The sequence below is a fragment of the Myotis daubentonii genome, chromosome 16 (assembly GCF_963259705.1).
Source record: "Myotis daubentonii chromosome 16, mMyoDau2.1, whole genome shotgun sequence".
Classification (NCBI taxonomy): Eukaryota; Metazoa; Chordata; class Mammalia; order Chiroptera; family Vespertilionidae; genus Myotis; species Myotis daubentonii.
In genome coordinates this window covers 17253167-17276139 of record NC_081855.1, presented here as the reverse complement: position 1 = coordinate 17276139, position 22973 = coordinate 17253167, and the positions used below count along the sequence as shown (strand labels likewise).

The following is a 22973-nucleotide window of genomic DNA, read 5'->3' as shown; positions in this document are numbered from 1 at the left end:
CCCCTAGTCAATAATAATAATAATAAAATTTAGGACAGCTGGCCACCGGGTGGTTCAGTTGGTTAGAACACTATACCAAGATTGCAGGCTCGATTCCCCAGTCAGGGAATATGGATGTTTCTTTCTCTTCCTCTAAATAAATAAAAAATAAATAAATATTCAGTTAGGGCAACTGGGCCTTCCCAGTGCCCCTGAAATGCTACCACCAGGTGGCAGCCTGCTCCCTGGGCCTGCCTCAAGTCTTGGATCTCACGCAGCTCATGCAGACATCGGAGGACTTTGTCTGGGTCCCCAGTGTGACCAATAAGCCTGATGTGCTGAGCTGGCCCCTTGCTCTTAATTTCTCTATTTCTTGCCAGAGCCAAGAAATCTGGCCCACTGATGGTGAAAGTCATCTTGGTCCCACTTTTACCCCCAGGAGCAACATCCAGTAACCAGAGGAAATTTATTCAAGTGGCTGAAGCATATCAAGTCAACAACTCCTCTACTCAACGCATCAAGAGATAGTAATTATCATTTATTTTTCATCCTCAGTAAGGAGGTGGAAAGACCTTTCCCTCAATTCTAGCTCTTTATGAGCTTCAGGAATATGCACTCCTAACTCTCCTTTCGGAAGGCTTTTGGACCTGGAGATGCTCAGTACTTGAACTGGTGGGGAAGGAGAAGCTCAAATAGAGCCAGATCCCCAAGGGGTGAAGTCACTTTCCTGCCAACTTCCTCATCACCTCTCCTTCGAAGCGAAAGGAGTGCCAGCCCTCAGCTTCCGTCAGATCTTGGGCTCCTAGGGCCTTGTACAAGTCCATGGCCCTCTTGTTCCAGTCCAGGACTGACAGGCGGAACTGGGAACAGCCCTTGTCCAAGGCCACCTGTGGGAAGAGACATCACTAACTTTCCTGGGAAAGGCCTTCTCACCCTCCATTCCAGCTGCCTGCCTCCCATACACCGTTGCCTTTCCAGGGCCCCTGGCCTGTAGCCTCCTCTTCCTCCTCACCTCAGCCACCTTTTTGATAATTTTGGAACCAATCCCCTGACCTGATATGGGAGGAGGAAGACAAAAAGAGGGATGGTGTGAGTTGAAGGGGATCAGAAAAGGCCATAGGCTGGGATTAGGTGGTGGGCAGGTCTATAGGGTCGCTTTCCTCCCACCCCAGCCTGGGCCTCTGCCCTGTACCCTGGTATTCCGGCTTAACATAGATGTCTTCCAGATAAACGTTGCGCCCCTTCCAGGTGCTGTAGATGAAGTAGTACAGCCCGTAGCCCACCACACAGGGCCCTGAAAAAGAGAGAGTAAGGAGAGGTGAGGTCACTGGGTGCCATGGGAGACACCCCCGAGGCTGACTGGAGAGGAGACCTCTCCGGGGGAGGTGTGTTCTTACCCTGTGATTCCCCGGGGCCCGGAAGGCTCTCGGCTACCAAACAGTGATAGAAAGGATTCTCTCCGAAGCCATCTGCCCTCAAGTCTGCACCGATCGATCGTAATTGCGACAGAGAGAGAAAAGGGGCCTGGGTGTGTGCCCAGCCTGGAGCTAATGCCTAGGGAACCCATCCCTCGCTTCCTCCCGGCCTCCGTCAGGACCCAGGTGCTGAGCCCCAACCTTCTTCACGGATCTTCACCTGATCCGAAAGTTTCTCGAACTCGGCTAGTTCCTACGGCGGGGGACAAAGCCGGGTTAGCGCAGGAGGCCCCGCTGCTCCGCGGGGACCCAGGGCGCGCTCCTCCCGTCCCCCTGCCCCCCTCCCGGCTTCCACTCATCCCACCCCGCTGCCACCTCCTCCCCCAACTCCCACCTCCTCCCCCCTCCCTCAAACCTCTCCCGCAGCTCCCACCTCCTCCGCACCCTCTCCGCCCCTCCAGCCCGACGTGGACCCTCTGTGAGACCCCGGTTTCTGGCTCGCAGACTTCACCCGAATCAGCCTCATAATATGTCCACAGTCTCCCTCCTTGGCCTCTCGGATCTGCACGAAAACCATCCCGATCCCCACCGTCTGGAACCGAAGTCCAGGACCCCCCCTTCCGTTCTGCAGGGCCCAGCGAAGGGCAACGGGGACCCTTTAAAGGGTTTGCAAATCCGGGTCCGGGGAGCCGGGGGAGCGAGGTGGTCGCGGGGTCCGCGGGCTGGGGAGCGGAAACCGGATTCCGGTTATGGGGGGCCGAGGGAGTGGCGGGCGGAGCGGTCTTCGCTGCTGGGGGGGGGGGGGGAGGCCCTAAATTCTGCGCCGCAGGCGCGCACCCGCCAGCCAATCAGCGTGTAGAGCAGGCACGTCCCCGCCCCCAGCCCTGCTCCCCGCGGCGGGGTCTCGTGACCGGGCGCGGGGCAGCGGTCAAGGTCTGGCTGCCAGCGCCTCCCTCGCTGCGGACACGGGCTGCCGCGTCCCCCTCGGGGCGATCCCAGGGCGGAATGATGTGGGCGCTGATGATCCGCGAAACCCTTACCGTGCAAGCCCACGCAGACCCTGGTGAGGCCTACGACCAACTCCGAAAGCTGTTCACTATGGCTCTTTTTTTTTGGCTTTTTTTTTTTAAAATATATTTTTTACAGAGAGGAAGGGAGAGGAATAGAGAGTTAGAAACATCCATGAGAGAGAAACATCGATCAGCTGCACACCCCCTACTGGGGATGTGCCCACAACCAAGGTACATGCCCTTGACGGGAATCGAACCTGGGACCCTTCAGTCCACAGGCCGCCGCTCTATCCACTGAGCCAAACCGGTTAGGTCTCACTATGGCTCTTGGGTGGCTTTTCTGAGGCCGATATATTTTTAAATGGGTCAGGGAAAGGGTGATGACTTTCTGTTGGTAGATGGCTAGGCCTTGTAATAAGTGAATAAAAGAAGATAATTTAGTAGCCACTAAATCACACTCAGGGACAAAACCTCCTTATGAGGCCAGCCTCCGAGGCCTGGGAAAACAGTGAGGGGGGCACTGAGCAGATACCAGGCACTGTGCCGGCATTATCTCCATGAATCCTCACCCACAGTGACCACATAAAGTAGGCATCATTTTGCACACTCTATAGACAAGGACACTAATGCACAACTGCAGAGTGGCCTGCCCACAGTCACTCAGCGAGGTACTTGGGATTCCGGGTCATGGCTCTAGTCCTGACTGGGGTGCTGCTTGAGGAGCAGGACGAGACTGTTTCTACCCTCAGGCCTGTCCTGGCAGCCTCCCCAGGTGGACAGCAGGCTTGGAGGACCCGGGTCAGGCTCTAGAGGACAGGGAGAATGGGATGCCATCTCCCAGCTCAAACTTTCTCCGCAGTGGGGGAGGGTAGTGGGAACTTTGTCCCTCACCCCATTTGGCCCCTCAGAAGGGTGGTAGGGTCAGTGCCCTTGTCTCCTGCCCTCCTCTTCTTCCCCCCGGAGCAACCTTTAACCTTCCACCGACCGTGGGCAAGGCTGCCAGCTCTTGCGCATTCTCACCAGAGTTGTCTGAGCCACAGAGAGGCGTCCGGCTGATTATGGAGTGCGGAGGCCCCCTGGCCAAATCGTGTTGGTTGCTGCTGCTGCTGCTGCTGCCGCCGCCGCCATCTCATAACCACCAGGGACAGGCTCTGAGACAGATCACCCCCACCCAGGTGCAGGAACAGGACAGGGTAATCAGCCCATGTGTTTAAAGGAGCCGCCCTCTTTCTATCTTTCCTCCTCTGGCCCTGTAACACTGCCTCTCCTCTGTCTGTCTCTGGCATGCCCTTATTCCAGCTTGTTTATTTTCTTTCTCTGATAGGGGATCCAGGACCCTCCTGCTGTGCACCTCAGCAATGGCCCAGGACAAGAGCCAGTCTCTGTCATGATCTTTAACCTCACCAAGATCACAAAGTATGGGGTTGACCTAGTCCCCTCACCTACCATCTCCATCAGCTCTTCTCTTTTCCCCATCTCATTGTCCTTCTCTCTCCCTTACCTCCTCACCTCCCCAAACCCCATGAAGACCTTCAAAGATACACCCCATACACAGTCCTTCCTTCTGTGTCCTTCCAGAGCCTCCTCCTCCTTTGAGTTTCGAACCTGGGATCCAGAGGGAGTGCTTTTTTATGGTGATACCAACCCAAAGGATGACTGGTTTGTGCTGGGACTTCGAGATGGCAGGCCTGAGATCCAACTGCACAACCCCTGGGCCCAGCTTACCGTGGGCGCTGGCCCCCGGCTGGATGATGGGAAATGGCACCAGGTAAGCCAGATCTGGTCCTGAGGAGTAGGGTGTCTTGAGCTGATCTGAGTAAGGGAAACAGAATCAAGTCATTGGGCATCCCATTACCATTGTCATCTAGTTTAATCTGCACAAAACCCCAATTATTTCAAAGGGGAATGCTAAAGCTGAGTCAGTATATAAGTAACAAGTCCTAAGTGAGCCAAGGATGCTAGCAGACTCTTCAAGTGCATGTTCTTTCCACTGCACTTGGCTGACGCTGAAGAAATCAGTGGAGACGGGCCTCAGGGGTTTCCGATTTGGCTTCTCCCCTCCTTTCTGCAGGTAGAAGTGAAGATCCTTGGGGACTCAGTGCTGCTGGAGGTGGATAAGGAAAAGGTGCTGCACCTGAGACAGGTCGCTGGGCCTCTGGCCAAAAAGCCCCAGCCCGTCATGAGGATTGCACTTGGGGGACTGCTGTTCCCCGCCTCCAACCTCCGGCTGCCGGTAACTGCATCACAGGGGTGGGAACCATGACCCAAGCCGGTAAAGCACTGCTGACAGGGTGGCCACGGGGATTTAAGTCCACCCTTTTGAGAAGAGGGGATGGGATGAGAGTTGCCTGGGGGAGGCCAAACGCTTGTGTATTGGAGGGGAATGTACTGAGAGTGGGGAGGCTGGGACCGGGCTCAGGTGTCCTAATTCTGACTTCGTGTCTTCCCTTCCCACCACGGGCTCCAGCTCGTACCTGCCCTGGATGCCTGCCTGCGCAGGGATAGCTGGCTGGACCCACAGGCCCAGATTTCAGTGTCTGCCCCCACTAGCCTCAGAAACTGTACTGTAGAGTCCCAACCTGGGATATTCTTCCCTCCAGGAACTCATGCAGAGTTCAGTCTCCAAGGTAAAGGCTGTTTTCCCCCTCCCTGGCCATCTCTGTATTTGCCTTCCTCCATCTCCTTCCACCGCTATTCCCCCTTCCTCCATGAATCCCTGGCCTTGAGGCCTCAGGGGGATCGTTTCTCCCCCCAGATATTCCTCAGCCTCACGTAGAGCCCTGGGCCTTCTCTGTGGACCTGGGACTCCAGCTGGCAGCGGGCTCTGGCCACCTCCTTGCCCTGGGGACCCCAGAAAACCCTTCTTGGCTCAGCCTCCAACTCCAAGATCAAGTAAGAAGGGGCACTGCCTGTCGTGGCACCTGGTAGCAGTGGAGGGAAGGGGACGTCAAAATGTCAATATTAAGAAGGCTTAAGGGAGCCAGGGACACACTGTAAGGTTGGGAACACCAAGCAGACAGCTTTTATTTATTTTTTAAAAAAATTGTATTGATTGATTTTTTTTAGAGAGGGAAATTATTGATTTGTTGTTCCACTTACGCATGGATTCATTGGTTGTTTCTTTTCATTTATTATTGACTTTTTTTAGAGAGAGAGAGAGGAAGGGGTGGAGAGAGAGAGATAGAAAGAGAAACATCGATTTGTTTGTGCATTCACTGGTTGATTCTTGCACTGACCGGGTATTGAACCCACAACCTTGGTGGTGCCCTGACCAACTGAGCACCCAGCCAGGGCCACAAACAGCTTTTATTTAGATTGTATTATTTACTTGGGGTGGGTGTGGCTTTATGGAAGGTCAAGCCGGGAGAATTGAGGCTGGATTTGGGAGGAGGGAATGGCCAGGAGATAGGAAGTGTGGCTAAGAGGCAGAATGAAGGCAGTTAGGAGGTGGGGCCACAGGAGTAGATGTGGCTCATTCTCTCCTCCCTCACTTCTGTCCCTGTCCCACACACTCTGCAGAAGGTGGTGCTGTCTTATGGGTCCGGGCCAGGCCTGGATCTGCCCCTGGTCTTGGGACTCCCTCTTCAGCTGAAGCTGAATGTGTCCAAAGTGCTCTTGAGCCAGGGGCCAAAGAAGATCCTCGCTCTGCCTCCGGGGGGCCTTGACTCCCTCCTCCGCCTCTGGGCCCACCCCCAGGGGCGTCTCTTCCTGGGGACTTTGCCAGGTAAGAGAGAGTGCTGTTCAAGTTCCTCACACCATTGGAAACAGCTAAAGGCAGGGGAGAAGATAAGAAAGGGGCTCATTGTTAGGGGAAAGAAACCTTTTCACAAGATGAGAGAGGACAGGGGGCAGTGGGAGGAAGTGCTTTAAAAAACTCAGTTTGGGGAAAAGAAGAAGAGTGGGGAGGAGCTTCAGTACCCGAACCGCCCTAATGCCCCCTCCGTGCCACCTCCCTCTAGGAGAGGCCTCTTCTGCCTCCTTTTGCTTGGACGGCCTTTGGGCACAAGACCAGAGGCTAGACATGGATCGGGCCCTGAGCAGAAGCCAGGACATCTGGACTCACAGCTGTCCCCAGAGCCCAGGCAATGCCACTACCACCACCCATTAAATCCCCACCTAAGAACTCCCTTTGAATGTCACTCATTTATTTATTCAACAAATATTTATTGTACAGCCGCAATGTACCAGTCATGTTGTATTGATGAGTACAAACAACCCTGGTTTCTGCCCTCTTGGTGCTCATGGTCCCCTGGGGAAGGCATGTATTCATCGAAGACTGACAAATAAGTGGATAATTAGAAACTCTGATAGTGCCATAAAGGAGCAGTCGGGGAGTTAAGAAAGCTTGTAGACCAGGAGCCTTAACCCAGACTGGGGCTGAAAGAAGCTTCTTGAGGAAGCAGTGACTTCTCAGGCTGAGGTCCCCGCAACAGCACCCGCGGACACACACACCAGCTAGAGATCACTTCCTGGGAACCAGGAACCCACCTCCTTCTCCAGCAGATATCTACTCCCTTCCCTTTGTTTTTATTTTTAAGGTGGAATTTAATTATTATTTTAAAATATATTTGTATTGATTTCAGAGAGGAAGGAAGAGGGAGATAACAACATCAGTGATGAGAGAGAATCATCCATCGGCTGCCTCCTGTATGCCCCTCACTGGGGGATCAAGCCTGCAACCTGGGCATGTGCCCTTGACCGAATCGAACCCGGGACCCTTCAGTCGACAAGCTGACGCTCTATCCACAGAGCCAAACCGGCTAAGGCTACTCCCTTCCCTTTGGGACTTTAGCTGCCCCTCTCTAAGGATGGTCCTAAGGGGTTGGTCCGGCAGGAGGAAAGGGAAGAGATTGAATTCTGTTGTCCTTTAGACTGGCCATTGCTGTTCAAGGAAGGAGCAGCAGGGGGCATGAGAGGGTCATAGAGAGATGGGGGCAGGGATTTGGGGAAAAGGGATGGAGGCTGTAGGGAGAAAGAAGAGGGAGGAGAGCACTGGGAGGAGGCCGCCTCTATCTCTCCTAGTCTTGGTCACTTGCATTCTACTCTATTAAGCAAGAACTGGCTTATGCTGGTCATAGCTGGGAAAAACGGACAGATTCAGGAGCATCTCTGCCCTGCAGCGGTTCTCCACCTTATGGCCCTTTAAATACCATTCCTCATGTTGGGACCCAACCATAACATTATTTCCGTTGCTACTTCATAACTGTAATGTGGCTATTGTTACGAATCGTCATGTAAATATCTGATACGCAGGATGGTCTTAGGCGACCCCTGTAAAAGGGTCGTTCGACCTCCAAAGGGGTCGCGACCCACAGGTTGAGAACCGCTGCTAAGGCATGATGTTAAAGCCCCCAGATATTTGGAGAATCCTGGTGCCTCAGCACCTCCCAGGTGCACCCTCCTGCTTCAAGCCTCTGCTCCCCAGGAAACCCTCATGCCCACGCCCCCAGCGCCTAGCTCCATCTCCCAGTCTTTAGCCCTCTTGGAAATCCTTGTGTCCTAGCCCAAAGCTCCCAACTCCCTAGGGAGCCCTGGGACTGCAACCCTGGGTCCCAACCTCTCAGTCCTCCTCCCTCTCAAGAACTGTTAACCCCAAAAAGGGCTTCTGTCATGAGTGGCACACATAGGGCAGCTTGATTGCTTTATGTGTGGAATCGACATCAAGAGATTTTGGAAGCATAATTTTTTGGGAGCTGGGCGGCTGGTAATCATTGGTCCTGGTGCCCATTAAAAAAAAAAAAAAAAGAATTGTTAACCCATTCCCCATTTCCAGACCCCATAGTATCCTAGCCTCCTTGCTTAATAAGGATTTTCCTCCCAGTAATGCAGGCTACAGGGTGAGTTACTTGCTGGTCCTGCTGGCCCCTTCTGCGGGGATCAGCTAAGACCTATTTATATGAGTCCAGGGTAAGGAGGCTCCAGGAGCGTCTGTAGGGTAGAAGACACAAATCCTAGGCCCCTCCTTGGACCCTCCCAATCTCGAGTTTGCAGGGTCTTACAGCTACCTGCACCCAGTCACGGTGTTGTTTTGTAGGCGAGGCCTCAGCATGGACAGGGAATCCAGATTCAATTCTGGTTGGTTCCTGTGCAATGTTCAGGGTCAGCCTGGGTCACTTGAATATGTCTATTAAACTGATATTTATTGAGCAGCTGCAGACACTGCGGATGCATTGATGACAAGGAGAGACACAATCTGCTCTTAATGAAGCTCACAAAATAGGGCAGGGGTGGCCAGACAGCCCATCAACAAGGGAAATAAATAAGATGATTTCAGATAGTGGTTAGCTCTATAGAAGGAATAAAATAAAATAATGTAATAGGTGGTAGGGGAGAGGCAGCATTAGCTGGGTGGTCAGGGAAGCCCTCTCTGAGGCAATGTCACTTGAGCAAAGACCTGAATAATGAAAAGAAGCCGGTCCCCGTGCCTCCAGTGTGAGCCAGTTAACAGAGAGGGTAAAGGGCCTGGCACACCTGAGTCCCCGTCAACGGGGTGGTTCTGAGTGGCAGCTTGCTGACCTTGTGCCATGAGGCTGGCTTTTCTCTCGTCCCTCCACCCGACCTGTTCAGGACACCATGCCCCCAACCTCTTTCTGCAGCCTGCCCTAGATTCCAAGATTCCTGATTACCATTCAGAGCTGTCTACACCCTTTCATTAAGACTGACTTTGCTGTGACACAGCGTCTGCCAGGCCCCCACCAAGGGCACCTACAATGCCTGCCCAGTGTCCCCTGCCTCTTGCACACCCCTAACAATTTTTCCGGACTTTGGCAGCATACCCTGCAGTCTCCAGGCCTGGTTTACCCACTCACTCCACCTTCCTTTCTGCCTCTCTTCTTTTCCCTCCCTCCCTTCCTCCTCCCCTCCTTCCCTCTGAACCTCCCTCCCTCTGTCCCTCATTCCTCCCTCCTTACCTCTCTTTTTGTTTCTTTCCACAAACATTTATTGGCTACTGACAATATGCCAAGTGCTGTGTTAGGTGGTCCACAGGGTCTCTAAATAAAAATGAGTAAGACTTGGTCCTGGCCCTGGAGAACCAGGGTCTTGGAAGATAGATAGACATGTTAAATCTTTAGTAGAGATCTCTATGACGTGCCAAGGAACCTGTTTGCAAGTTCTCTTAAAGATCATCAAAGAGGTAAGTTATGGGAGGTCCAAACTTGAACAAATTATTAAATATCTTTAAATTCCCGTTCCCCCATCTACAAAACAGGCAAGTTATCCTACTCATAGGCTTGCTGTGAGGATTTGATGACATCATGTAGGTCAAGTGCTCAAGCCCTGGCCTGTGTTTCTAAGTGGTTAGAGCGTTGGCCCGAGCACTGAAGGGTCTCGGGTTCGATTCCCGGTCAAGGGCATGTACCTGGGGTTGCAGGGTCAATCCCCGGTCCCCTCATCTGGGCATCTGTGGGAGACAACCAATAGATGCATTTCTCTCAGAGAAATGCTTCTCTCTCCCTCCCTCCTTTCTACTCTCTCTCTAAAAAAAAAAAAAAAAAAAAGTAGCCCTAATTGGTTTTGCTCAGTGGATAGAGTGTGTCGGCCTGTGGATTGAAGGGCCCTGGGTTTGATTCCAGTCAAGGGCATATGCCTGGGTTGCAGGGTCGATCATGCAGCAGGCAGCCAATCAATGATTCTTTCCCATCACTGAAATTTCTATCTCTCTCCCTTCCTCTCTGAGATCAATAAAAAAAATATTAAACAAACAAACAATGGAGCCCAGCCAGCATGGCTCAGTGGTTGAATGTCAACCTATGAATCAGGAGGTCAGAGTTCGATTCCCAGTTAGGGCACATGCCGGGTTTCAGGCTTGAGCCCCAGTGTGGGGCATGCAAGAGGCAGCTGATCAATGATTCTCTCTCATTATTGATGTTTCTATCTCTCTATACCTCTCCCTTCTCTGAGATCAATAAAAATATATAAACATGAATTAATTAAGTAAACAAAACAATGGGGGGAAAAATCCTCGGGTGAGGATTAACAACAACAAAAAAGTGTTCAATATATGGGAGATGTTGCTCTTGTTGATATTAGCCTTGTGCATATTTCTTTAAAAAATATTTTTATTGATTTTTAGAGAGAGGAATAAAAAGAGAAATATATATATATATATTTTTAAATATATATTTTATTGATCTTTTACAGAGAGGAAGGGAGAGGGACAGAGAGTCAGAAACATCAATGAGAGAGAAACATCGATCAGCTGCCTCCTGCACACCTCCTACTGGGGATGTGCCCGCAACCAAGGTACATGCCCTTAACCGGCATCGAACCCGGGACCCTTCAGTCCGCAGGCCGACGCTCTATCCACTGAGCCAAACCGGTTTCGGCAAAAAAGAGAAATATTGATGTGAGAGTGAGACACTGGTAGGTTGCCTCCTGCAGGTCCTCCACCAGGGATCCAACCAGCGACCCTTCAGTGCATGGGATGACACCCAACCAACTGAGCCGTACTGGCCAGGGCCTTGTGCATATTTCTTGAAATACAAGTCTGAGCCTGCAGGTTTATAAAAGATGAGGAACAGTGTGTGATGTGGCTGAACCAGGGTCAGTAGAGATAGAAGGGTAAACTGGGCATGTTCCATGGTCTTCATTGTGAGAGGCCTTGTACGTCCTGATAAAGAATTGGAGCTTGATCTGTTCAGCGAGGGAACAGCTGTTTTTCTTTCTATTTACTTATTTTCTAAACTGTAGTAAAATACAACAAAATTGGCCATCTTAACCATTTTTTAAAATATATTTATTGATTTCAGAGAGAGAGGAAGGGAGAGGGAGAGACAGATAGAAACATTGATAAGAGAGCTGCCTTCTGCACACCCCACACTAGGGATCAAGGCCTGTAACCCAGGCATGTGCCCTGACCAGGAATTAAGCCAATGACCTCTTGGTGCGTGGATCCACGCTGAGCCGCTGAGCTGCACCAGCTGGGCCATGTTAACCATTGTTAACGGTACAATGCAGTGGCATTAAGTATATTTACAGTTTTGTGCAGCCATTACCACCACCCATCTCTAGAACTCTTTTTCCCCCTTTAAATTATAAGAGACAGTTTACTTAGAAAGTTACAAGGCGGTTGAAGTGAGCCAGCAGGGCTGCATAGGCTCCGAAAACAAGTTACAGAGGCAGAAGGGCCCTGGAGCTTAGGAGAGGGAAGGGCAAAGTTAACACACGTTGGGGGCGGGGTGGGGGCGGGGGGCAGAGGAAGGAAAGGCAGGCATGGGCTTGCTCTGGAGAGGGAGAGCGTGCCCACCTCCAGAACCCTTTATTTCAAAAATGTGAAACTCTGTCCCCATTAAATAACACTCCCCACTTTCCCTCTCCCCATATCTATGCGTCAGAACTCTCTTCTTTCCTTATTCTTGTTTCTGCAAAGACCCATGTTGTTGGAACCCAGACAGCTGAGTCCCTGGGATTGTGTGGGTTTGGGGGGTGGGCGGTGGGGGTAGAATGATCAAGGGCATAGACTTCCTAACTGGCTCTGGACATGGGAGAGGGGGTACGGGCGTTCCTATTCCCTTTTTGGAGATGCGGGAGGGAGGGCAGTGTTCCAGGAAGAGTTTCGAGATCTAGAATGACTCTTTGCCCTGCCAGCCCGTTCTCAGCTTTTTTCTCCTGTGAACAGCAATGGAGCATTTGGTAGCGTGCACCCTCCTCCCACCCCCCACCCTCCTCGTGGTGGTCCTGATTTCCAGGAGAAGGAGGTATAGACAGAAGTAAAGGCTTCTCGCCCTCACCCCAGGGCCCAGCTAAACGCACAGAGACATTCCTTCTTTCTTTTCCAAGCGATCCTGAGGTCAGGGCAGAGACAGCCAGCAGCCTGGAGGCCACAACCAGGCCTGCGTTAGCCAGACTATGTACACCGAGGGTAGGGTCCCGGCCTCATCTCTCCAGACTGAGGCTGTCCCTTTTTCATGCTCCTTGCCCGGCGAAGGAACGGACAAGTAGTTTTCCGGAGGTTTCTTGTAGAAGAAGCCATTCCATGTTTAAGCCCATTCAGCAGCCAGACATTATATTCGGTAGCTCTGTGGAGACTCAGATTTAGAGGATATACGCAAAGTCTAAGACAAAGGCCTGCTTTCAAAGAGCTTACCGTCTGGTTAAGAAGGCAAAATACACACAAGAGTTTTCAGCCCAACTGCTCAAAACAAAACCTAAGCATTAGCCTTGGTTTCTCTTTCTGTCATCCCCACTGTTCATGTCACTGCATTTTCAAAGTAGATCCTGAACCCAGCCTCTTCTCTCCATCTGCAACCCTGCTGACCTGGTCCAAGCCATCCATACTCTTCCCCCTGGACTGCTGCAAAGCCTTCCTAACTGGTATCCTTGCACCTCATGGTGATTTTCATTAAATTTAGTCATGTCACTCCCCTGCTTAAAACACTAGAATTGCTTCTGTGTTGGTTGGATTAAAATCCAAACTACTCCCTTTGGCCTACAAGGACCTGTATGATTTGGTTCCTGCCTACCTCTCGGGTCTCTTGTGGGTCTCTCTCTCTCTCTCTCTCTCTCTCTCTCTCTCTCTCTCTATATATATATATATATATATAATTTCTCTCTCTCTCTCTATATATATATATAATTTCAGAGAGAGGAAAGGAGAGGGAGATATATATATATATATATATATATATATATATATATATATAGAGAGAGAGAGAGAGAGAGAGAGAGAGAGAGGAAAGGAGAGGGAGAGAGAGAGATTGTACTATACGCCCCCCACTGGGGATTGTGCTCACAACCCAGGCATGAGCCCTTGACTGGAATCGAACCCAGGACCTTTTAGTCCGCAGGCCAACACTCTACCCACTGAGCCAAACCAGCCAGGGCTCTCATGGTATTTTTATTTGCTATTTAATGTTGTTCAATTACCGCTTTAAAAAATATATTTATTGATTTTAGAGAGGGAGGTAGGGAGAGGGAGAGAGAGAAACACTGATGTGAGAGAGAAACATCAATCGGTTGGCACAGGATGATGCTCAACTAACTGGGCTACAACGGCCTGGGCATCTCTCTCTCTAAAATCAATCAATGAGCCGAAACCGGTTTGGCTCAGTTGATAGAGCGTCGGCCTGCGGACTGAAAGGTCCCAGGTTCGATTCCGGTCAAGGGCATGTACTGGGTTGCTGGCACATCCCCAGTAGGGGGTGTGCAGGAGGCAGCTGATCGATGTTTCTCTCCCATCGATGTTTCTAACTCTCTATATCTCTCCCTTCCTCTCTGTAAAAACTCAATAAAATATATTTTAAAAATAAATAAATTAAATCAAATCAATCAATGAGCCCTAACCGGTTCGGCTCAGTGGATGGAGCATCGGCTTGCGGACTGAAGGGTCCCAGGTTCGATTCCGGTCAAGGGTATGTACCTTGGTTGCAGGCACATCCCCAGTAGGGGGTGTGCAGGAGGCAGCTGATCGATGTTTCTCTCTCATGGATGTTTCTAACTCTCTATCCCTCTCCCTTCCTTTCTGTAAAAAAATCAATAAAATATATTTAAAATAAAATAAAATCAATCAATGAATAAAAATTAAAAAAGAAGTGCTAGCTAAATCAGGGAAGTAGTATGATTGAGAAAGAACATATAATGTCTTGTGCATCCATGTCTCCTAGAAGAACATTGCCTTCTTCCTGTTTTCAAAGAAAGTTCTGCTCGAAAGGAAAGTTTGGCCCTTCAGCTCTCAGCATTTCCACGTATTCAGGTGTAGACATAACACTTACCTTGTCCTCACTTCGAGTCTTCCTGAACTCCCATGCATGGTGGCTACATTGGCGTTCTGTGCTCATGGAGCATCACGATGGCATATTGTGCACACTGTCTCTGCTCACACTCATGCTCCATTGTTCCATTGGACTTCCTTTACAAATGAAAAATTCAAAGACAAAATTATGAAGAATTGCCCCGCCAGTTGCTCAGTGATTAGAGTGTCAGTCCTCAGACCCAAGGGTAGTGGGTTCAATTTCTGGTCAAGGGAATGTACCTGGGTTGTGGGAGGCAACCAGTTGATGTGTCTCTCTCATGTCAATGTTTCTCTCTCCCCCTCCTCCCTCCCTTCCACTGTCTCTAGAAATCAATGGGGGGAAAAAGTCCTCGGGTAAGGATTAAAAAAAAATTATGAAGAATTTAAAGATGGTGAGAGCAGAGCCTAAACTAAGCACAAAGCCACTCTGAGCACGGGCTTTGTTTGAGCAGATCCCAAGTCCATGAAGCTGACCCCTAAACTGGAGGGACAGAGTGTGAGGGGAAGATGAGACCTGTTGAGGACTAGAGCCAAGGATTTAGAATGAGAGTTGAGAGAAAAACCTCTCCAAAGAAAACTGACAAGATTCAAAGAGAGATAAAAAGATAATTATTCTTTTTAATAAAAATCAATATATTTTTATTGATTTCAGAGAGGAAGGGAGAGGGAGAGAACTTCAACCTTACCTCTCCAGGGCTACATTGCACAAGGTCTCGAATAGGTGCCCAGTAAATGTTTGTTGACTCAAGTGGGCAAATGATGAGGGGAGTTAAGACATGGGGGTTGTGGGGGTCAATGGTAGCCACCATGCATGGGAGTTCTGGGAGACTCAGAGTGAGGACAAGGTAAGTGTGTCCTTACACAAAAAGGAGACATATGTAATACTTTAAACAATTAAAAAAAAAAAAAAAAGACATGAGGGTGGGAGGAGGCAGAACACCTAAGCGGACCAGCAGACCTGGCTCCAGGGCTGGGTTCTCAGGGCAGTGCTGGGGCTGGGATGTGGTGTGAGAGGGATTCAGTAACAGGTGTGGGGGGAGCCCCGGAAGCCCGGAGACTTGGGGATAAACAGGTGGTGGGAGGAGGGGCTGTGGGACTGGAAAAGGAGGCATGGGGGGCGGGACACACACCTGGTGGCAGCTCCCACTGAGGACTTTCCCCCTGTGGTGGCCTCTCCATCTCCATGTGCCCCGTTCCAGCTCCCATCCTGCTGGTCTAGCGCCTGACTAGTCTCCTTTATCTCCTTTTCTTGGTTTCTGGCTCTTTCTCTAGTCCTTCCACATTCTGCCTTGTGTATCTCCTGGGTCTTGGTCTCTTTTTAACGCCCTGCCTGGGTCCCCCACCTCAGCATGTGTTTGCTTCCCTCCCAGCCTCTGTGTCTCTCCGGGGCTCTCTCTCCGCATCCTGCCCAGACATGGCCTCTATCCTCCTACCCACTCGGATCCAGTCCAGTACCTGGGGGGCTGTAAGGGCGAGACCTCCTGGCCCTGAAGAGGCTGCAGGGGGCGGGCCCGACATCTCCATGTTTGCATATGCATGAGGTGCCCGGGCCAGCGGCGAGGAGGCGGGGTTTCTGGGGGCGGGAAGGGGCGGGCAGCCCCAAAGCTGCTGACTATAAAGACTGCGCTCTGCGCCCGCCGGCTCGCACTGCTGAGGAGCGGAGCCTGGGGCCGGGGTCTCCTCTCCCGGGCTGACCCCCCCAACTGCGCGTCTGCACCCCACCCGGCGGCTGATCCCCGCTGGCGCGGCGGTCTCTGCTCGGCGGAAGAATCTCCGGTGGTCACCCAAACCCCGCGCCACAGGCTCTTTGAATCTCGGAATTCGGGGCGGCCCCCTCCCCCACTTCTCTCTCTGCTTCTTTGCACCCCGATTTGTACTGCGTTTCGCTCCGGTTTGGCTGCCGTCTATTTTTGCATCCCTTTTCCTTTGGCTTCTAGGAGGTGGGGTGAAGCGGCACTCGTACCCCTTCCCTTTTTCATCCTCCCCTGCTCTGACAACCCCCCCTTTTTATCGCAGTTGGGGGGGCCTAGGATCTGTGCATCCCACGCCGCGTTGCCAGCAACCCGCAGCGCGTGGCCGTGCACCCCGGAATTCGCAGCAGCTGCATAGCTGAAGGGGGTCTCCCTCGCTCCGGCTGCCTTTGCTCCCGGAGCATTCCGGTACGTGGGAGGGGGGCTACAGCGCACCGCACCCCAGCTTCTCCGTAGCCCCCCGCCCCGCGCGGTCCTCGTCCCCCGCCGCCAAGATGGTCATCCAGAAAGAGAAGAAGAGCTGCGGGCAGGTGGTTGAGGAGTGGAAGGAGTTCGTGTGGAACCCGCGGACGCACCAGTTCATGGGCCGCACCGGGACCAGCTGGGGTACGCGGGGCAGCAGCGCCAGGGGCGGGGGGTGGGGGTGTGGGGAGTCCGCTTGGTGATGCCCCGGGGGCACGAGGTCCCGTTGGCGTCACCCCAGCTCCTTTCCCGGTCCCCGGCGTCCGACCCCCCTGCGGTGCTCTGGGCTGGGAGGGGACCAAATCGCTGGTCTAATCTCCTTGGCCGGCGCTGCGGAGGCGGAGAAAGTAGGTCACGGCCGCCTGCCCGCCCCCCGTGGAGCCCCCTCGGGCGGGGGGTCGCGGGCTCTGCGCGCGTGTCCGCACCGCGGCGCTCGCACTCGCTCTCGGGGGCTGGCCGGCCCCGCACAGGGGCCCTCCTTCCCCAGAAGACGCCCCTTCCCTCCCCGTGGCTCCCAACCCGCTAGCCAAACACGTCTATTTTTAGTTCGCGCCCACCCCTGGACCCTGGGAACAGGCGTGAGAGGGCGGGTCTTGGAGAGGTGGGGATGTGCGCTGGAAGGAGGGGGATCCTTCACAGCGGAAGTTGTCTGTGGCCCACTGTGGGGCACTCGGAGCCATCTGTGGCTGCTCTGTGGGTGGGGGCTGCTGGGGAGGAGGGTCACTGTGAGAATTTTGAGGCTGGATGCTTGTCTCAGATGTCGCAGGGGCAGGGAGAGTTGGTCTGGTGGTGAGATGTGTACATCATTTGGCCTAGTGTGGCTTGGGGTTGGGGTGGCAGGACTCAGGGGGTGTGGAGGGAGCTGTGTCTGGTTGAGGGTCCGGTGCTGGGCATGGGTGCAGGTGAGGGGTGGAATTCTTCCAAAAGGGACAAACTGGGGAATCTGAGCAGCGGGTACAGGGTGTGACCCAACTGACACTTCATCTACACTGGCCGAAGGACGTCCCCAGCAGCCCATCCACCTGGGGCCCCTGAGGTAGGTCCAACGCAGTCCTTGCCCGGAGGGACCTGAAGTCCACTCGTTGGGATTGGAGAGTCCCTGAGTACTTGGGAGAATCTGAGGAAGCTTCCTGGGGGAAGTGTCTTTTGCAACCTGTGGGGTCGCGGCCATCAGAAAACACAGATAGCCTATCAGATATTGACATGACGATCCATAACAGTAGCAACATTACAGTTATGAGGTAGCAACGAAAATAATTTTGTGGTTGGGGGTCACCACAGCATGAGGAACTGTGTTAAAGGGTCGCGGCATCAGGAAGGTTGAGAACCACTGGGTCATTAGGGGCTCCCCGTGGTGGGAACAGCAGGTACCCATACTCAGCTGAGCAGCGACCTAGAGCCACCTCAAACCCACCAAAGACCTGCTCTCAGCTGGGAAGGCGGCGGGGGATTCGCCTGAGTGTTTCGTGTGTGAGTTGGGGGTGGGGTGACTGTTGACAGTTCTGGACATCTGTCTCTGAGAGATGTTGTAGTTAGGAAGGAGCTGTGTTCAGATTTGGCTTCTGTGGGGCGCCAGGAGAGAGAGAGGGAAGATGTTGCTATCTGAGTGTGAGGGTCGACACTCTGAGGATGGGATGAGAGTTTTGGTGGTGAACCGGTAGCCAGTGCCAGCTTCAGAAGTTGTGTGCTGTACAACTTAAAGCAAGAGTACCGATACAGCAGTAACAGATGTGCTTTTTCGGGGGGGGCACGAATGGTTGAGAAGTTGGGAATGTAATTTGAAGCAAAATCGTTGTGGCCTATACTTGGGGTTGTCTCAGCAACGAGAGTTCAGGTCTCTTGCGGCCTCCGCAAGGTCAGGCCTCGCTGTGCCCCAGGACCAGGAGGGGGCTGGGAGTCATGGCTGGACGCCAGGCACAACTGCCTGCTTCCAGCTTGTCTCATCTCACTCCCCCGGGGCAGGCCCTGAGATGTCCCCGAGGCTCTGTGACCTGTCCCAGAGCAGAGCCTCTGAGTGGGAAAGGGGTGTGTGGGATAGGTGAGGTCGTGGCAGGATAACCTGCTGACCCCGTTTCCTCCTCCCTAGCCTTTATCCTCCTCTTCTACTTCGTCTTCTATGGCTTCCTCACGGCCATGTTCACCCTCACCATGTGGGTGATGCTGCAGACGGTCTCTGACCATACCCCCAAGTACCAGGACCGACTGGCCACACCAGGTGAGTGATGAGACTCTACTTCCAGCCACTCTAACTGCTCTTTTGCCCCTCAGCCTCCCAGAGGAACTCCAAGGCTGAGAAGAACTCAGAATTCTCAGAGGTGTGGTTCTGATGACCCAATCACCATGTGCTGGGAAGTCCGCTTTCCTTTCCCATTTCCCACAGCTGAGAGCTATGTGACCCGGGGATCTCTTCCTCCCATGAAGAGGATCTTAGATCTTCATCCCATCCCGCACCCTGGCGTTCCCTATATCTGCCTTCTGCCCTCTGTGCATGGCCCCACATCGTATATACAGCCCGCACTCCTGCCCTTGTCTGGCTATAGGCTTGATGATTCGCCCCAAGACTGAGAACCTTGATGTTGTCGTCAATGTCAGTGACACTGAAAGCTGGGACCAGCATGTTCAGAAGCTCAACAAGTTCTTGGAGCGTGAGTGTGGGGCTGGAGATGTGGCTGTGCAGGACCTTGGGCAGGGGTTGGGGACCCTAGAAGTGGAACATCAGGCCCACGCTCTCTCTCCCCCACCTCCTTAGCTTACAACGACTCCATCCAAGCCCAAAAGAATGATGTCTGCCGCCCTGGGCGCTATTACGAACAGCCAGATAACGGAGTCCTCAACTACCCGAAACGTGCCTGCCAGTTCAACCGGACCCAGCTGGGTGACTGCTCTGGCATCGGGGACCCCACCCACTATGGTTATAGCACTGGGCAGCCCTGTGTCTTCATTAAGATGAACCGGGTAACCATGACCTTGGTCCCTAGGGAGAATGGAGGAGGGAATTGGGGCCACCATCTACTGACAGTTGCTTCCTGATGGGCATTAGAGAGATTTTTGGATGTTTGAGTCGCTGAGAGAACAAGGAAGATAGGGCCATTGGAGGCTGAGGTCCATGTCTGGAAGTTGTGTCTTTGACAACTTCTTTTTCTAACTCTCACCACTCTCCTCACTCCAGGTCATCAACTTCTATGCAGGAGCAAACCAGAGCATGAATGTTACCTGTGCGGGGAAGGTGAGCTTTTTGGACCTTGTCCACCTGCCCACCTGTTTGTATATCATGGTTTCCATGTAATTCGCTCATCTCTTCCAATCTCCTTTGCTCCCAGAGGCCCCATCACTATAGGGATAAGGGGGTAAGAGAGGGCTCCAAGATGGATCAAACTCCAAGGGGATCCTATTCCTCTTGCTTCTCTCTAGGGTGCAGAAGCCAGCTCTTATGTGGATAGACACCCCCTTTCCTGACTCCACCCAAGCCCTGGCCTCTGGCTTCTCTCCTTAACCTTCCACCTTCTTCTCTATTCCCTGATAACCACGTCTTCTGCTCTCCCTCCCACAGCTCACCTGCCCTTCAGTTCTTTTTAGGGATCTGGTAGCTGCTGATCTGTTAGCACCATCTGCTACCACTAAGGTGTCCTTGGAGACCCACTGTCTCCACCTCTGTCCTGTCTAGAAACTTCCTGCCATCTCTTCCCTCAACCCCTCTCCTTGCTTTCTACTGAGCCTAACTCATTTATCAGTTCTCTCTTGGCTCTGCTCTAGAAACCGATTCCTGAGGATGGGGTAAGAACTTGAGGTGGGAGTGGAGTAGGAGGTTTCAGTATCGTTAGCGCTCTTTTTTTTTAAAAAAAAAAAATATATATATTTTATTGATTTTTATACAGAGAGGAAGGGAGAGGGATAGAGAGTTAGAAATATCAATTAGAGAGAAACATCGATCAGCTGCCTCCTGCACACTCCCCACTGGGGATGTGCCCGCAACCAAGGCACATGCCCTTGACCGGAATCGAACCTGGGATCCTTCAGTCCGCAGGCCGACCCTCTACCCACTGAGCCAAACTGGTTAGGGCTCGTTAGTGCTCTTTAGGACTTCCCAACCTATTGAGAGAGATGGGATACCTCCTCCTGCTCACACTCAAGACACACACAGACTCACAGCTCAAGGGAAACAGATTTGAGACAGAATAATCCGGGGTGAAAAAAACAAAGGGAAGTCTAGTGAGCTTCCGGGTTCCTTCCATCCCTAACAAGCTCTCCCTTCTACCCTCCTGTGCCCCCACAGCGAGATGAAGATGCCGAGAATCTGGGTAGCTTTGTCATGTTCCCTGCCAATGGCAACATCGACCTCATGTACTTCCCCTACTATGGCAAAAAGTTCCACGTAAGTTCTCCGGGAGGCCCTGGGGCGGTGGCTCCTCAAGGGAGCAAACTCCTTGAGGAGGAGGCCAAGTTGCCCTGGGCCTGGTCCCTCACTCTCCTCCTTTGACCCAGGTGAACTACACACAGCCCCTCGTGGCCGTGAAGTTCCTGAATGTGACCCCCAACGTGGAGGTGAACGTGGAATGCCGAATCAACGCCGTCAACATCGCCACAGATGATGAGCGAGACAAGTTTGCGGGCCGAGTGGCCTTCAAACTCCGCATCAACAAAACCTGAGACCCCCCCCTTTCTCCTGTCCCCCCCCTCTTTCCTGTGGATGCTTCTGGAATGTCCCTTTTCCTTTACCTCTGAACCCAGCCTGATTGATGTCCGTTGTGATTTCCCCACTTTCACACATTTTCCACCATCTTCTCCCAACCCCACTCAGTCAAAGATAGAAAGGTGGGATCCCAAGATGGTCATGTTCTGGTTCTGGTTTAGCTGTGAGTGGGGTGTCCCCACAGCTATCCGCCTATCCCCTGAGAGATATAGAAAATGCCTCCCCATCTTCACACGCACATAAACGCAATCTCATGTCACCCCTTAGCTTCCAGACAGGAATGGGGCACTCCACTCTCCCAGTCCTGATGCAGCCGCTGTCACCTTCCCCTATGTCCCACACTCCCCTACTATATACACTTTTGCTGTCTTGGTGGCTTTTAATTTATCTGGTTTCTCTGGTAGGTCTTTCTCCACCTCCTCTCCATCCCCATTCTCTTTTCAGGACAGTTGGCTCCGTAGTCTTTTCCCTGTTTCCTGGTACATCCATCCCACTTATCATCCTAAGGTGACAGTGTGAGCTGGGAGTGAGGGTTTGGAAGTCTGTATTGGTCTCTCTTCCTGGTCTCTATCGCCCAAATAGGCACCGCTCAGAGGGGCAGGGTTGACCTAGGCTGAATATCCACTTTGTTTTTTGCAGATGGCTCCCTTACCCCTGTCGGCTTTCCCAGGATATCCTTCAAGTTCCACTTCCCAAGAGCCCTGGGGGAGGGGCGGCCGTTTTGGATCTGTCCCCAGTGGCCACCTTGGGAACGTCAGCAGCTCTGGGACTATTCCACCAGCTTCCCTGGGCCCAGATCTGCCCCCACCGTCCTCTTGCTGGTTCCTCTTAGCAATTTATCAACTAATCACTAACGCCTACCGTTTCCTCTGCATTTTAGCCTGAAACTTGCAAATACCCCCTCCATTTAGGCCCTGAATTGCCTGGCTCTGTCTCCTTCAGATCTCTTTGCAGTTTCAAACAACCCCCTAGTGCCCATAGAATTGTAAAAGAGGGACCTTCTGTATTCTTGCTTTACAGAGGCCTTTTACTGTCTCCTCCAGTGCCATTTGTTCACTTCCTCACCTCTCTAATCTCCCCCCACCCCTTTTTTTTTTGATGCTGCAGCCTCCACACCCCACCCACAGATGGACCCTCCCCTTTTTTCTCTTGCTGGATCTGTTTCTTCACTTTGGGTCCCCATGTTTTCCTGCACTTTCTCACCCCAGTGGTCTCTCTCCGCAGTTATTTAATGCCTGTGTCAGATCTACTGTAAAAAGAGAATTAAGTACAATAAAATGAGAGCAATTATATATATAAATATATATCATACATGGAGGCCTGTGTGCGGGTGGTTCCTTTCTGAGCTTTTGTTAGAGCCCTGGGAAGAGGGTGGAGGGCGGGTTTGGTTGATCCGAGGGATACCCAGGCCTGGGCCTGCTCTTCAGATATGACCCCTGCTGTGCAGTGTCTCAGCATCTACCTCCTAGGGCACTCCTTCGCCTATACCAGTGATGGCGAACCTATGACACGCGTGTCAGAGGTGACACGCGAACTTATTTTTTTTGGTTGATTTTTCTTTGTTAAATGGCATTTAAATATATAAAATAAATATCAAAAATATAAGTCTTTGTTTCACTATGATTGCAAAGATCAAAAAATTTCTATATGTGACACAGCACCAGAGTTAAGTGAGGGTTTTTCAAAATGCTGACACGCCCAGCTCAAAAGGTTCGCCATCACTGACCTATACTATCTTGAAATCACGTAATACCAGAGACGGGAAGCCTATGTCCCTTTTGTACAACCATACTTAAGAAGTGCCTACTATGTGCATTTTAGGCACCTTGAGGACACTTATGAAAGAGGCAATGTTCCTGCCCCCAAGGAGCTCCCCAGTTTAACAGGAGAGGTGAGGAGCACACAAACTCACACCAGGTAGACCTAAACGTGCCT

The 22973-nt window shown here is 52.1% G+C and overlaps 3 protein-coding genes and 1 non-coding gene across 9 annotated transcripts; 3 read left to right on the top strand and 1 right to left on the bottom strand.

The window, feature by feature from the left end:
• Positions 1 to 496: 496 nt before the first annotated feature.
• SAT2 (spermidine/spermine N1-acetyltransferase family member 2) lies at positions 497 to 2210 on the bottom strand. The gene is made up of 6 exons (XM_059668754.1): positions 1906 to 2210; positions 1596 to 1647; positions 1377 to 1460; positions 1172 to 1273; positions 992 to 1032; positions 497 to 866 (listed from the first exon to the last, which is right to left on the bottom strand). The coding sequence occupies exons 1-6, from the start codon at positions 1969 to 1971 to the stop codon at positions 699 to 701; spliced, it is 513 nt and encodes a 170-aa protein (XP_059524737.1). The 5' UTR covers positions 1972 to 2210; the 3' UTR covers positions 497 to 698.
• Positions 2211 to 2559: 349 nt separating this feature from the next.
• SHBG (sex hormone binding globulin) lies at positions 2560 to 6527 on the top strand. 5 transcript variants are annotated; one of them, XM_059668751.1, is made up of 8 exons: positions 2560 to 2635; positions 3729 to 3820; positions 3983 to 4172; positions 4476 to 4637; positions 4872 to 5031; positions 5160 to 5296; positions 5924 to 6128; positions 6364 to 6527. In XM_059668751.1, the coding sequence occupies exons 2-8, from the start codon at positions 3792 to 3794 to the stop codon at positions 6510 to 6512; spliced, it is 1032 nt and encodes a 343-aa protein (XP_059524734.1). In that variant the 5' UTR covers positions 2560 to 2635; positions 3729 to 3791; the 3' UTR covers positions 6513 to 6527. The 5 variants fall into 5 exon arrangements, with proteins under 5 accessions (XP_059524734.1, XP_059524732.1, XP_059524731.1 ...); XM_059668749.1 differs by lacking the exon at positions 2560 to 2635 and adding an exon at positions 2677 to 3579; XM_059668748.1 differs by lacking the exon at positions 2560 to 2635 and adding an exon at positions 2677 to 3597.
• A 1471-nt stretch (positions 6528 to 7998) lies between these two features.
• LOC132219464 (U11 spliceosomal RNA) lies at positions 7999 to 8132 on the top strand. The gene has a single exon (XR_009449471.1). It is a non-coding gene; the product is annotated as a U11 spliceosomal RNA (small nuclear RNA).
• A 7604-nt stretch (positions 8133 to 15736) lies between these two features.
• On the top strand, positions 15737 to 22355 carry ATP1B2 (ATPase Na+/K+ transporting subunit beta 2). 2 transcript variants are annotated; one of them, XM_059668746.1, is made up of 7 exons: positions 15737 to 16492; positions 18435 to 18563; positions 18889 to 18993; positions 19098 to 19303; positions 19518 to 19574; positions 20622 to 20720; positions 20831 to 22355. In XM_059668746.1, the coding sequence occupies exons 1-7, from the start codon at positions 16381 to 16383 to the stop codon at positions 20993 to 20995; spliced, it is 873 nt and encodes a 290-aa protein (XP_059524729.1). In that variant the 5' UTR covers positions 15737 to 16380; the 3' UTR covers positions 20996 to 22355. The 2 variants fall into 2 exon arrangements, with proteins under 2 accessions (XP_059524729.1, XP_059524730.1); XM_059668747.1 differs by lacking the exon at positions 15737 to 16492 and adding an exon at positions 17266 to 17384.
• Positions 22356 to 22973: the final 618 nt, after the last annotated feature.

Coding starts and splice junctions, on each gene's coding strand:
- ATP1B2 (XM_059668746.1), top strand. CDS start 16,381: ATGGTCATCCAGAAAGAGAAGAAGAGCTGCGGGCAGGTGGTTGAGGAG. Junction 18,564..18,888: donor GGACCGACTGGCCACACCAG/GTGAGTGATGAG, acceptor GTCTGGCTATAG/GCTTGATGATTCGCCCCAAG. Junction 19,304..19,517: donor TCTTCATTAAGATGAACCGG/GTAACCATGACC, acceptor TCCTCACTCCAG/GTCATCAACTTCTATGCAGG.
- SAT2 (XM_059668754.1), bottom strand. CDS start 1,971: ATGGTTTTCGTGCAGATCCGAGAGGCCAAGGAGGGAGACTGTGGACAT. Junction 1,648..1,905: donor ATATTATGAGGCTGATTCGG/GTGAAGTCTGCG, acceptor CCCCCGCCGTAG/GAACTAGCCGAGTTCGAGAA. Junction 1,461..1,595: donor GGTGAAGATCCGTGAAGAAG/GTTGGGGCTCAG, acceptor CGATCGGTGCAG/ACTTGAGGGCAGATGGCTTC.
- SHBG (XM_059668748.1), top strand. CDS start 3,463: ATGGAGTGCGGAGGCCCCCTGGCCAAATCGTGTTGGTTGCTGCTGCTG. Junction 4,173..4,475: donor ATGATGGGAAATGGCACCAG/GTAAGCCAGATC, acceptor TCCTTTCTGCAG/GTAGAAGTGAAGATCCTTGG. Junction 4,638..4,871: donor CCTCCAACCTCCGGCTGCCG/GTAACTGCATCA, acceptor CACGGGCTCCAG/CTCGTACCTGCCCTGGATGC.